Source organism: Neoarius graeffei, chromosome 25 (assembly GCF_027579695.1).
Source record: "Neoarius graeffei isolate fNeoGra1 chromosome 25, fNeoGra1.pri, whole genome shotgun sequence".
In the NCBI taxonomy this organism is placed as follows: domain Eukaryota; kingdom Metazoa; phylum Chordata; class Actinopteri; order Siluriformes; family Ariidae; genus Neoarius; species Neoarius graeffei.
Window position 1 is genome coordinate 37946997 of NC_083593.1, and position 13805 is coordinate 37960801.

At 41.6% G+C, this 13805-nt stretch overlaps 1 protein-coding gene across 1 annotated transcript in view; it reads left to right on the plus strand.

Moving 5' to 3' along the window:
* The window catches only part of LOC132873227 (roundabout homolog 1-like), a 430545-nt gene that overhangs the window by 335535 nt on the left and 81205 nt on the right, over positions 1-13805 (plus strand). The window contains exons 5-7 of the mRNA XM_060908586.1: positions 3021-3141; positions 7319-7457; positions 7807-7934. Of these exons, the coding sequence (XP_060764569.1) occupies positions 3021-3141; positions 7319-7457; positions 7807-7934 (388 nt within the window). The remainder of the gene's footprint in view (positions 1-3020; positions 3142-7318; positions 7458-7806; positions 7935-13805) is intronic.

The window sequence follows — 13805 nt, forward strand, 5'->3', positions numbered from 1 at the left end:
CTGGGTTTTTACTGAGGATAAATAGCTAACTGTGTCAGTTACAATCGCTGTAAAAGCTTTGTTTGCCTTAAACATTTAAAGTAGTGCTTGAAATTTGCCAGACTCCATCGTATACTGCAGTTGTTTCCCCAAATGTGTCCTTAGGGAGCCCAGATGGTCCACAATTCTGCACTGTCCAAGCTCCCAACAAATCTAAACAAAGCATTTAAGGAAACTGAATATCAGGTACCAGTGTGTAGCGAGCTGGGAGAAAGCAAAAAATATGGAGTCCCTGGGGCCCGTTTTGGAAAACGCTGGTTTACTGTAAATGTAAAGTGCTTTTGTGAAGTGAACAGTCACCGGTTGTATGGTATCAGACATCTGATACTTTCCTCAGTTTATCTCTGCAGAGTGATTATGGTCAGTGATACGGTGTTTGTTATTTTGGCTCTGTTTTCCAGTATTCTGAATGTAAATTAAATAATGACTGTGAGGTTAATTTCAAGAGATCATTTTAGGGAAACGTAAGTAATTGGACACTTGGCTGCTCACTTGTCTCTTGGCAGACTGTGTAGTTGCATCATTACTTTATTTACAAGAGATGTAATGAAGTTTTAAAACTCATTTTGGATGTTTTAAACATTGCATTCAGCTGCCGTCTTATTGAAATGAGCTCTTTGATTTATTGTTATGAAGCGATAATAATGCTGAAACATTTCAACAAATCAGTCAGAGACATTTTTAAACTAATCAAAATTAGTGGTTGATCCATATGGGGTTTTATAAGTGCTAATACTGATTGCAATATTCAGAGGACAGCGAGACCATTGAACAACAATGCAGATTGAAATACCTTCTTTTTTTAATACAAAAGTAATCACCAAAAGAAGTGTTATGGGAAAGAAAGAATTACATGCCACCTCAGGCACCTCAAGACCAAGCCGTAATTTCTCAGGATCTACTCTACTTTGTCCTTTCCTTACTAAAAATTAAAGATGTTTAATTAAACTTTGATTAGAATTCAAATTAAACAAAACCCCCTCACAGTCAGTCAGTCCCACACACTTTTTATCTTTAAAATTAATTTTAAGACTCAGGCATTTCAATTACCTAACACTTAATTTGGTTTTCTCTTGCTCCTCTGTTTCCTTCTTGTGAATTACCTTGATGTTCATAATGTTGTCTGTTCACTTTTTTCAATTAATTTGGAGTTTCTGAAATTGGCTGCTACATTGTATTTTCTCTCAAGCATTATAATCATCTTTGCAGCTTTGAAAACTTAATAAAATATGTGTATTATTATTATTATTATTATTATTATTATGGGTCCAAGAATGGTTCATGAAACAGACGTTGTTGTTGTTGTTGTTGTTATAATAATAATAATAATAATAATAATAATAATAGTAGTAGTAGTGCAACCCCAATTCCAAAAAAGTTGGGATGCTGTGTAAACTGGAAATAAAAACAGAATGTGATAATTTGTAAATCATGGAAACCCTATATTTCATTGAAAATAGTACAAAGACAACATATCAAATGTTGAAACTGAGAATTTTTTATTGTTTTTTGAAAAATATATGCTCATTTTGAATTTGATGTCAGCAACACGTTTCAAAAAAGTTGGGATGGGGCATGTTTACCACTGTGTTGTATCACCTATACTTTTAACAACACTCTGTAAACGTTTGGGCACTGAGGAGGCCAATTGCTAGAGAATTTGAAAGAGAAATGTTGTCCCATTCTTGTCTGATATACAATTTCAGTTGCTCAACAGTTCAGGGTCTCCTTGGTTGTATTTTGTGCTTCATAATGTGCCAAATGTTTTAAATAGGAGACAGGTCTGGACTGCAGGCAGGCCAGTTTAGCACCCAGACTCTTTTACTATGGAGCCATGCAGTTTTAATATGTGCAGAAAGTGATTTGGCATTGTCTTGCTGAAAGAAAGAAGGCCTTCCTTGAAAAAGATTTTATCTGGATGGCAACATATTGCTCTGAAACATGTATATATCATTCAGAATTAATGATGCCTTCCTAGATGTACAAGCTACCCATGTCATATGCACTATTGCACCCTTATCCCATCACAGATGCTGGCTTTTGAACTGTGTTCTGATAACAAACCGGATGGTCCCTCTCCTCTGTCCATGATTTCAAAAAAGAATGTCAAATTTTGATTTGTCAGACCTCAGGACAGTTTCCTGCTTCACCTTAGTGAACCATAAAAGAGCTCGGGCCCAGAGAAGGTGGTGGTGTTTCTGGATATTGTTTATATCTGGTTTTAACTTGCATTTGTGGATGCAGTAATAAACTGTTTTCATAGACGATGTTTTTCTGAAGTGTTCCTGAGCCCATACAATGATTTCCACTACAGACACGTGTCTGCTTTTAATGCAGTGTCGCCTGAGGGCCTGAAGGTCACAAACATCCAGTGTCAGTTTTCAGCCTTGTCTCTTGCATACAGAGATTTCTCCAGATTCTCTGAATCTTTTAATGATATTATGTACCATAGATGATGTGATCCCCAAATTCTTTGCAATTTTACATTGAGAAATGTTATTCTTAAATTGTTGTACTGTTTGCCCACGCAGTCTTTCACAGAGCGGTGAACCCCTCCCCATCTTTACGTCTGAGAGACTCCACCTCTCTGGGATGCCCTTTTTATACCCAATCATGTTACTGACCTGTTGCCAATTAACCAAATTAAGGGTTTTTTTTTTTTTTTTTGCATTGCACAATTTTTTCAGTCTTTTGTAGCCCCTGTCCTAACTTTTTTGAAACATGTTGCTGGCATCTAATTCAAAATGAGCATATGTTTTTCAAAAAGCAATCAAAGTTTCAACATTTAATATGTTGTCTTTATACTATTTTCAATCTTTACATTCTGTTTTTATTTATGTTTTACACAGTGTCCCAACTTTTTTGGAATTGGGGTTGTAGTAGTAGTGGTGGTGGTGGTGGTAGTAGTATTTAAAAAATCAACAGACATTTCCAACATTTTGCACTGACTCTGCAACGCCTCTCTCGATTTTGTTTTTCAGATCCGAGGTGGAAAGCTGATGATCACTAATGCAAGGAAGAGTGATGCTGGGAAATACATCTGTGTGGGAACCAACATGGTTGGAGAGAGGGAGAGTGAGATTGCTGAACTGACTGTTTTAGGTAAACACACCTGTATTCTGGCTTCAGGTATTCTTTACTTTAAGCTGTGGCTGTAGTGTGGGACAGTCCCCCCATCTTTCTAATTGGTGAAGTCGATGTGCTTCCTCTCATTTGTTTGGCAAATTGAAAGGGTTTAGCAACGTAATAACGGATCTACTTGTGCAGCTGTTCCTCACTTCCCTCTCTCTTCACTTGGCCTTTTGATCCCTATATTTTGGTCTGTTTGCCTGCCCAGGTCCAGACCAGCTGTGCTCTCTTGATCTGGCTCAGACTGTTGACCCTCACTGTCCCCCTAACTCTCCTCCCCTTCATTCCTTGTTTTATCCAGCTCTCCTAACTGAAAGCACTTCCTGTCTGCCTAGACACCTTATCACATGATCAACTGGGCCTAGAGCCAGCATGCACACAATTAGAAACGCAAGTAAAAACATTTAGTGCTAATAGAATAATGCTGCTGATTAAAGCAACAGATCAGAGGCTTGCAGGAGTGCCTGGGAATACGTGGGCAGACAAGCCCGAAAAGGATTAATGTGTGAATTTTTCATTTATTCTTAATTGTTTTCATATTTTTATTTTCCCTTTGATTAAAATTGTTGGATTACGTGAACAGTTCAGCATTTTCTCACATAAATCATCATCCAGGGCACATGGCATGTACCATATTGAATAAAGAACACAGAACCTGTTTACTTAAAGCTCACTCACATTGTACATTGTTAGTCAAAGGGCACTTGGTGATGTCTGTCAATAAACATTTAAGATACCTGACTTTAGAACACCAAATTAAAACTACAATACTTTGGAAAAGTCTTCTTTATTATTATGTACATACAGTCATCAGTCCTTCCCGCACCATGCCCTGGTCTTCCCAGGCAGTCTCCCATCCCAGTAATAATGCGGCCCTTAAGGCGGCACCAATCTCCTTTTCCGTAGCCCTCGACCTCTAGCCTATACAGCTTCGGTTACAGTGGGGGACTAGTCCCCTGGTACCCGCAAAAGCTTGACAATGTGCCTTGCCAGAAGGTACTATTTTTATAATGGCCTTTGGTATGACCTGACCATGAGTAGAATTCGCAATCTCCCGCTTGAGAGGCAAACACGCTAACCACTAGGCCAACTCGCGGTATGTACATACAGTATGTATTGTTAATTATTTCCTGGCAAACAATAAACATTGGAAAATGTACAGTACATTAATCCCATTTTCAGTCAAACAGCTCTGCAGTACTTACTTTAGTTATGCAGGTCAATAAAGTTTACTATTATATGGTGGGGTTTACATTAGACCGTATCAGCGGATCATCAGATTAACGTTTTTAAAACGATTAGCGTGCACACAGCAACACCAATACACGATTTGCGTGCACACAGCAACTCCAATACACGGATACGCTCGGCTCTGCAGGCATCCTGCGCTCCAAATCACTCCGCCCTGAACAGCGAGTGCCCTCTGGAGGGTGCGCACTCCGGCCTTGCGCAGCTCACAGAGCGCGCGAGTATAGTGCACAAGCAGTGATTCGGGACTGAGCCGCTGTGTGTGTGATCCCAGCGCATATCACTTACCACTTGCAAGTGGAAGGATGGCAAGCCTAAAGACAATCATAACTACACAATGGGCAGTATTTGCATCAGTATTTGCAGTATTTTCATACTTTTATACTCTTTAATGAAAGGTGATACAAGGCAGAAGTCCGCGCCGTTTTTCAGCAGTCGCGTCACATGACCAACGCCAGCGAATCAGGAAGGTGGATGTCACAGTGACGTTGTCCAATGACGACGCCAGCTAGAGCTCAGCACAGCGTATCCGCGTATTCTCAATGTTTACACAGCACCGGACCAGACACGATCTGGATTGAATACATGGACCCTGGTGGATTCCCGTTTCCCGGCGTTTCCAGGCAGTTTAATGTAAACGGACAGTGCATCCGCGAAGAAAACGAGACAGATACGGTCTAATGTAAACTTGGCCTATGGCAGAAGCTACTTCTGGTAAAATCATGCACTGTGATTGGTTCCTTGGCAGGCAGTATCTTCCCATAATGCTCGTGGGGAATTACAGACTTTCTTTCCAAGACACCAGCTTTCAATGTTGCAAAAAACAAAACAGCAAAAAAAAGATTAATTGGAAATCAAAATGGACTCAAAAATGGCCGAAACACAAAAGACAAACAAGAGTCACCAAGTTATTCAAGAAACGAGCAACGAAGAGCATTCAGAAACTGCTAACCGCTAACAGAAATTCAGTTTTGAAACCACTAGCTGTTTATTCTGCATGTGTGATTCAACCACGTTACAAATATGACATGACTGAAAGCAGCGTCACACCTCATTATAATGACCATCTATTTTAATCTTAGAAATAAAAAAGCCATAAAATAAACTCCTTATTAACCTTGCTTGCTTGGTCTTTATGGGAAAATATCAGACCGAGGTCTTTTTGTACAGGCTCAGTCCATACTGTCAAGACCTCAGTCTGATATTTTCCTGTAAAGACCTTGCGCTCAGTTAATAAGTAGTTAATATTGCAAATAAAGTATTTGCAGATTTATTTTCTTTTACTGTTCAAGACCTTTGTGTAATTTCTGAAGAATAGCAATAATGAACAATAATGATTGGAAGATGAAACAAAAACTGCACAAAGGTCTTCATCCATGCCAAAACCATGCCAGCAAAAATAGACAGACAGACAGACAGACATCCACCCACCCTGACAGCAAATTTTGTTCGGCCTCCGTCTGGCACGGACCATCCTTAAAATCCGGCCCAGATACGCATGCCGGATCTGGGTCAGCATAGGTATGCACAATGGCCCAAACCCAGGCCTCATCATTTGGCCCAGATGCGGCAACCAGGTATGAACTGGATGCAAAACGCATCCGTGCCAGACCTGGGCCTATGGCAGATACAAGCCAGATTCCGGACCAGACGTTCCAGTTAAAGAAGGGGGCAAGTCAATTCAAAGTCCCTCCCACACCAGGATCTGGTCTTCTCCAGTCCCAGTACTACCCAGCTCTTTGAGGCGTATGGGTGCGGTGCCGATCTCCGTTTCTCTAGCCCTCAGCCTTTCGCCTGTTATATAGCTAGGGTTACTGTGGGGGGCTAGTCCTCTGGTAACCGCGAGAGTTTGACTCACTACTTGCATCAATATTGCAGCATGCCTCACCAGATAGCAGTAGGTACCATTTTTATGATGGTCTTTAGTATGACCTGACTGCAAATAGAACTCACGATCTCCTGGTCGAGAGGTGGACACGCTAACCACTAGGCCAACTTGCAGTCTAAAGAAGGGGGGCGACCTATGTTTATTTATTTCCACAATAAACACTGTCGACATTGCCGATAAATTTTGATGTATTATCGTACAGGCCGATAGTATAGCCACGCCATTACCATCATTACACTCTACAAAATGTGTGCATGCAGTCAGACTTAAACTTTCAAAAAATAAACAATACATATTATACATACCTTCAGGAAGGCCCAGATCTGGCCCACATCTGGGCCGCATTTGGGCTGTTGTGCATACCTAAGCTGGCCCAGATCCGGCATGCGCATCCAGGACAGATTTTAAGGATGGTCCGTGCCAGATGCGGGCCGAACAAAATTTGCTGTCAGGGTTAAGTAGTACTACCAATCGTTTTTAAGGTGCGGACCTCAGCCGGCATGAGTGCGGAAAACGTAGTGCGGATTTGCCTTACTGAAAATGGTGCTGGGCCAAATCCCCTTGCTATGGGGATAAATAAATAGATAAATAAGTAAATAAACAAACATGCAAATAAATAAATGCCCATTACAGCAAAACAGAGCCACCGTTTTTTTTCTTTGTCACTGTGCCACTTTGAATGAAGAATTCATGAAAAGTTGCTACGAAAACGCATTTTGCATCAACTAACACATCTTGGTCTTCCATTATAAGTGGGTTTTGCATCAATTGATTCTCTTCAAACGTGTTGAGATTATCATCAGTGCTAATCACGCATACACTACAGGTTTAGTAGATAGGTATTACACTGAAACAATGCTAGAGTATTCCTTTAACCTGGATTTTTTCTAATGACCATAAGAATGGTTGGGTTGTTGTTGATTTTTTTAAAAATAATATTTCTACCCATTCCTCATGTTCAGAATAATCATTGACCTTTTTAAACTACAAAACACGCATGCTTATGTTTTCCAGAGAGACCCAGCTTCACAAGGAGGCCCACCAGTGTGGTGGTGCTGGCTGATGAGAGTGTGGAGTTTCGCTGTGAGGCCCGTGGAGATCCTTTTCCCACAGTCCGCTGGAGGAAGGAGGATGGAGAATTACCCAAGGGGAGGTAAGGCTTCATTCCCTTGGGCAGCGTGGACCTCCCAGATCCTATCATGTGCTCTTGAAGGCAGTTTAGACTGTGAAAGCGTGCTAATGCTCTTGCTCTGCACGGTTTAACATTTTTTTTAATGCATGAACATGCCTGATTCAGCTTTAACAGCTAATTATCCTAAGCCCTTTGTGAGTGGAATCAGTAACGAAAGCCAAAAAACATGCAGCGCAGTAGCGCTAGAGGGAATGTGCACGTCACTGGGTTTTGACCAACGTAGGTAGATGACAGAAACATGATCTAGCATTTGAAAAGGTTTCAAACTGTGTTTATGTGTATATTGTTTAGATTTGATTTCTCTGTACAGATACGAGATCCTTGAAGACCACACGCTGAGCTTGCGACGTGTAACTCCGTCTGATGTGGGCTCCTACAGCTGCCTAGCCGAGAACATGGTGGGCAAGGCTGAGGCTTCCGCTATGCTGACTGTGCATGGTGAGAATCCATACACACTTGCCACTCAGTCCCCAGCACACCTGCTCCAGCACATGGAGGTAGCTGCAGAGCCAAACCTGCACGGGCAGGAAAAATAAACCAAAGTTCAGCTTTTCCTGGGCCAGTCTCCTTCATCACTCAATCTCTGACATAAGCATTGCCATTGCATGACTTCATGTCCTCATAGCACCATTTCTATGGTAACTGATTCAGCCTTTAGGAAAACAGCTTGTAATCAGCGGATAAGTTGGATTAAAAGTTGTGACCAAGTTTGGGGATACTGTGCTTGTCTTTGTCTTTATACTTGCTGTGCTGAGCTAGCAGGCTTTTAGTGCAGGGAGCACAGCCCACAACATTTTTGACAAAGCAGTGTGTAGGTAGCATAGGGTAGGAAAGACAAGTCAGGATCTGCATCATCAAGTGGCATTCATGGGCTATTTTTAAATGAAACAAAGTTTTACTTGACCTCTTGGTGGGTCTTTTAACCAACATTTGGATTGCACATTTGGTGGAACAAGCCTGGATTATTGTGTGTATGTGATGCGGTCACTTTTTTTTGCTGCCACTCTTGCCCCTTTTCCACCAAAGCAGTTCCAGGGCTGGTTCGGGGCCAGTGCTTAGTTTGGAACCGGGTTTTCTGTTTCCACTGACAAAGAACTGGCTCTGGGACCAGAAAAACCGGTTCCAGGCTAGCACCAACTCTCTGCTGGGCCAAAGGAAAGAACTGCTTACGTCAGTGGGGGGGGCGGAGTTCATACGGTACATGTCAACCTATACGGAATGTCCGTATTTTATACAGATTTGATTCAATAAACGTAATATACGGGCGTACAAATAAAGTTATACGGATTCTTTAAAAAAACTTCGATATTTATTTAGAGCTATAATCAATTCCCATGATGATAAAAGAGCGCATAACATTTACAAACGTACTGTACACCACAGAAAGCACTGACAGCCAGTAAAGAGTCTTATGAAATTGCGCGTTATCTTGTGATAGCGAGACTTCGTTCCACTTTTGATCATGCGCACACCGCATTGCGAGAATCCCGCCAACCCGGAAGTAACATTTTGTTTGAAACGCGTTTTTCCACCTGAGCGACTTTCAATAGCGACTGAAAAGATTCTGAATGGGCACTCCGACAAGATCAACACAGACACTTGCTGTGACATGCAGCCTCGTGAGGTATTGGTGCAGAGTGCTAAAAAAAAGCTGTCATGGAGTACAATTCAGAACATTAGAGTGACACTTTGTGTTTTTATCGAACATTGGAGCTTTGTATTCATTCTGAAGGTTTATTGTTATTAATATTGAATAAAAAGTAACTTGGATATATCATTGTTAATTATCATTCAAATTTTAGGTAAATTATTTTAATTTGCATCTTATATAGATTTTATAAGGGAAATACGGATTTTGGAGGTTGGTTATACAGGTTTGATTGACCAAAGGTTGACATGTATGGGAGTTGTTAAGACCAACAACAATAACAAGACCGCGAAAGATCGCCATTTTTAAGCGACGAGAAGCAGCAGCTGTACAAACGCGAAGTCATCCATTATTATTATTGTTGTTGTTGCTGCTGCTGCTGCTGCTTCTGCGTTGTTTTTGCTTCGATATTCACGCCAAGGTTTATGCAAACGTAGCGACGTAACTGACGTATACAGCGACGTAATGACGTATACAGCGACGTAACTGATGTATACAGTGACGTAATGACGTGGCTTCCCTTAGCACCGCGAGCTATGGAAAACCAAACTGGTTCTCAGCTGGCTCGCAAGTTGAACGAGTTGTGAACCAGCACCAGCACTGGCCCCGAACCAGCCCTGGAACTGATTTGATGGAAAAGGGGTATCTGAGAAAAGTGGTTCTACAGCATATCCCTCTGAGGAAACCCTTACAATACATTGTTTCTCTATCATGAAGGGGTACTGAGTCGACCCCCAGTCAGGGTTCAGCAACCAGTGAGGACATCTTTGATGTTAGCAGCTAGTCTGGTTTTTTTAAATTAAGAAAACACCAACAGTTCTGTCATCTATACTCAATTTCACAATTATTGGCAACCATCATTAAAAGGCACTAAAATTATTAAAGGTAGACTGCCTTTCAGATTTTTCAAGTTTAGGTTATAAAAAGAATTTTCCCTGACACCCAGTTATTTTTGTTTAGTGGACTGAAAGCTACTGAATTCGAATCACAGACTTCCAATTTTATTCGTTTTTTTTTTAAATAGAACAATTAATGAATTTAGGACCACGTGGCCCTAAATTCTCTGCTATTTTTTCCTGCTTCACCATGACCCAATTCAAGATACTACATCATGCATCACGTGTCGGGCTTTCCCTGTTCGCACAAAGCATTGTGGGATACAAATTTGAAACAGGAGAGGAAAATGGAGGACGTGAGTGTGCGAAAGAAACGTAAAAGACCAACTGCAGTAACGGAAAGTGAGAAGAAAAGACACTATGTTGCGAAGGAAAGGAAATGCAAGACCAAACTAATAAATATCGGCGGTCAGCGAGCACCTCGGTGTGATCAGCAGTTCGTTTAGCGACAGAATGATGTAACGGTCAATGCACGGTCAAACGTAAACCTGTGCATGTGCACACGGACTTCCTCTATCTGCTTGACTGCATGAAGCGAGCGATTTCATGCCCGCTATTTGCTCGGGAATCCCCTCAAATTAAATAACTTCCGAGCCACAGATTGACCTGATATTTTGTGAGATATTACAGAAATAAACATAGACCACAATGACCAAATTTCAGAGGGAACTAAATTTCACCGATTTTATGAACTCGAAAGGCCTTCTAGCTTTAACAATAGAAGTGACATTTTGAGCTTAAACATAAAGACATGCCATATAGGCTAGTTATATCTTAATATTTTTTACACCCTACATTTTCTAAGTAGTGCATATTTTTTCTGGCTTCGAAATGATTTTGTACCCACATAATAAATATAATGGAAAGCCTGTTTTGAAAAGAATGACAGCACTAAAGCTCTTCCTATAATATCTAACAAGGTTGTTGTCCATGCAGAACATTTTAAGAACACTGCCTTCTCAAGTGCGCTTTATTAAGAGCATGACTAGATTGAAGATTTTTAATTTTGGATTATTGCCCTGGATGGTAGCACTGATGGAACACCCATTTAAAAAAGAAAGCACACATATTTGGTGATGATGATGATGATGATGTGTGTGTGTGCTGTTCCAGAAATCATTTTACTTGACTGATTCATTTGTTAAAGAGCAGACTTCCCACAGCCTGGTGACTGGTAGCGTGTGTATCCTCAGAAATCCCACAATAGCTTTTGAACCCATAGCTGCAGTACGCCGTGCCACTAGAGGTCACGGGAAGTGGGTTTTAATGGCGAGGACCATTGCAGCATGCCTGTGATCCTCCGGGAGAGTGTGGGCAGGAGAGGGACACGTTAACAGAGCCCTTGGTTCCTCTTTGAAGAGAGGAAATGAGCTGGAGAGTGGAGTTGCTTTTCTATCACCCCCACCCTCCTCCTCTTTTTCTTCTTCCTCAACCTCCTCCAACCCTTTGCCCCAATGACACCCAGCCAAAGACACATGGAGAGAGGATGGCCTAATTAAAGACGAGCCCCAGTCCCATGCTGGGGAAATAGCATGTTTCCAATTACACAGTCTAATTCCAGACCCGGGAAGCAGCAAAGTGGCGAGAGTGAAGGCAACAGAGAGAAAGAAGAGAAGGAAAGATGGATAATGAGTCAGATTGGATGAGCTAGAAAGTCATTCATGCACCCTGTAGCTTTATTCTCAGTGCATTTTTCCCCTGTTTCACTACGATACTTGGTAACAGAGGGAAGAGACAGCAAGATGAGGGTGAGGGTGAAGAGAAGAAAGCCTAGCCTCGAGGAAACAGACATAACAACGCTGCTGTCTGACAAACAACAATGATTATCTCATTTGGAGTGATACATGCAGCTAGAGATGATGAAGATTACAGTGCTTGTGTGTGTGTGTGTGTGTGTGTTGGGAGACAGCTCAAAGCTCTTACGACTGCAAATTTAATTTTATAGTCCTCGTATAATTAAATATAGGCTGCATCAGATCGTCTGTAATTCATTGCAAAGTTGATAATGAAAGACTACCATTTGTTTAGCACACTTCATATTAAGTTTGCTCTCTGTATCATATATAAAGACTGCTGCAGTGTAATGAAGTTAGAATAATTGTTTTTCCATGTACTTTGATTCGATTCTGGAGCTTTTCATACTAAAGCAAGCCCACCATTTGTACATTGGTACATTTGTTTCCTTTAAAAAATAAACCATTTTTGAACAAGCCTCCGTTCAGCCTGATTGGAGCAGGAAGACGTCAAAAGAGGGCTTTCCTCCACTACCCTCGGTTACGGTTGCCACCAATCAGCGCTGGAAATCCGAACCAGCCATGTCATCCACCGTTGAGCAGCACAGAACCGGTGCAGATGTTTTTCTTCCAAATATCCCTGCGTTCCTCTCTGCTTTCTGGTTTTCCATCGCCTCACTCACTGTGGTGTGAAAAAAAAAAAACCTCTCAGGTCTTTTATGGCTGCTATAATTATTCTTCAGGCACCACTCTGATTAAAGTGCTCCAGTCTGCTGGGCTGAGATTTTTGTGACCCGGGTGAGAGTGCAACATTGTCAATCTTGGGCCATTAAAATAACATTAGTGACAGTTTCATGTTCTAAGACTAGTTTTGGCCGGTTACTGTGTGTGTATATAGGAGTGAAAGAGAGAGGGAATGTTTTTAGTCCAAGTGGAAAAGTATCTTTAAAGGAAATGAACTAGCCAACAGGAAGGGAATTTACACACATATACTCACATGCAGCCTTTCTGCCTGTGCCTTTATGTCCTCACTTGGGTGTCATAACTCTGCCCAAACATGTCCCCGGGGTGAGACGGGGTCGTAACTCGAGCCTGCTCTCAGCCAAAGCTTTTCACACCTTCCAATGCAACACAGGTCCAGTGGGTCTCATAGGGGGCTGAACAACCTGTGCCTTGTTTTGCGGTTTCTCTCTAACACCCACCCTCTGACACAAGGCCTTTATCCTTCATGCCACCTTCACCCTGTGCACACCAGAGCATACAAACGCCCGTCTGTCCTCCCAGCACCCTCCTCCAGATCACTCTATAAAGCTGCCAGAGAAATTCATGCCCCAGGCCTCACTTATTTCAATAAACATACTTTACACATCATGGATCACATGCTGCAGTTCCAGCGTGAACAATATAAACCGGGGGAGTGCTACTGAAGGGTTGGTTGCTTATTGTGCCATTATAACACTTTTTTTTTTTATATGTATGATTTCTTTGTCATGTCTGAGTTCACCATCTATTAAGATGGTCTTATAGTCCCACAGAATAACCAAATCAAAAGATCTGACCTTCACTTATTTTTCTTTCAGTAAATGCACTGTATGCAGTCTGTGTTTTAACCATACATTGTACCAGAACAATGGACTGGCTATGAGAGTAGTCTGGCCTACGACACCCTCTTGACTAATTGCAGAACTAATAAGGCTTTGAGCAAGTAATGGAACGTCCGCTTTCCTGCTGCACTGCACTCTGGGAGCATGGCATTGACTTGTTTGATGTCTGTTGTTCACATATTAATCAAATGGTTCACTTTAAAAACATGTCCACATAAGGAGGGCTGGGTCAAGGGCCTCGTTTCAGGCCAACAACAACAAAGATCTCGCTCTTGATCTGTCAACCCTACAGGCGCACGACATCACCAGGGCTGTTTGTGCAGTTGGGATTTCGAGGTTTCACACATAGTACTTGCATCAACATTCCAGATTGCCAGAATAGTAGAAAAGACATTGCCCATACAGGGCAGTTGTAGTAGCACAAATCG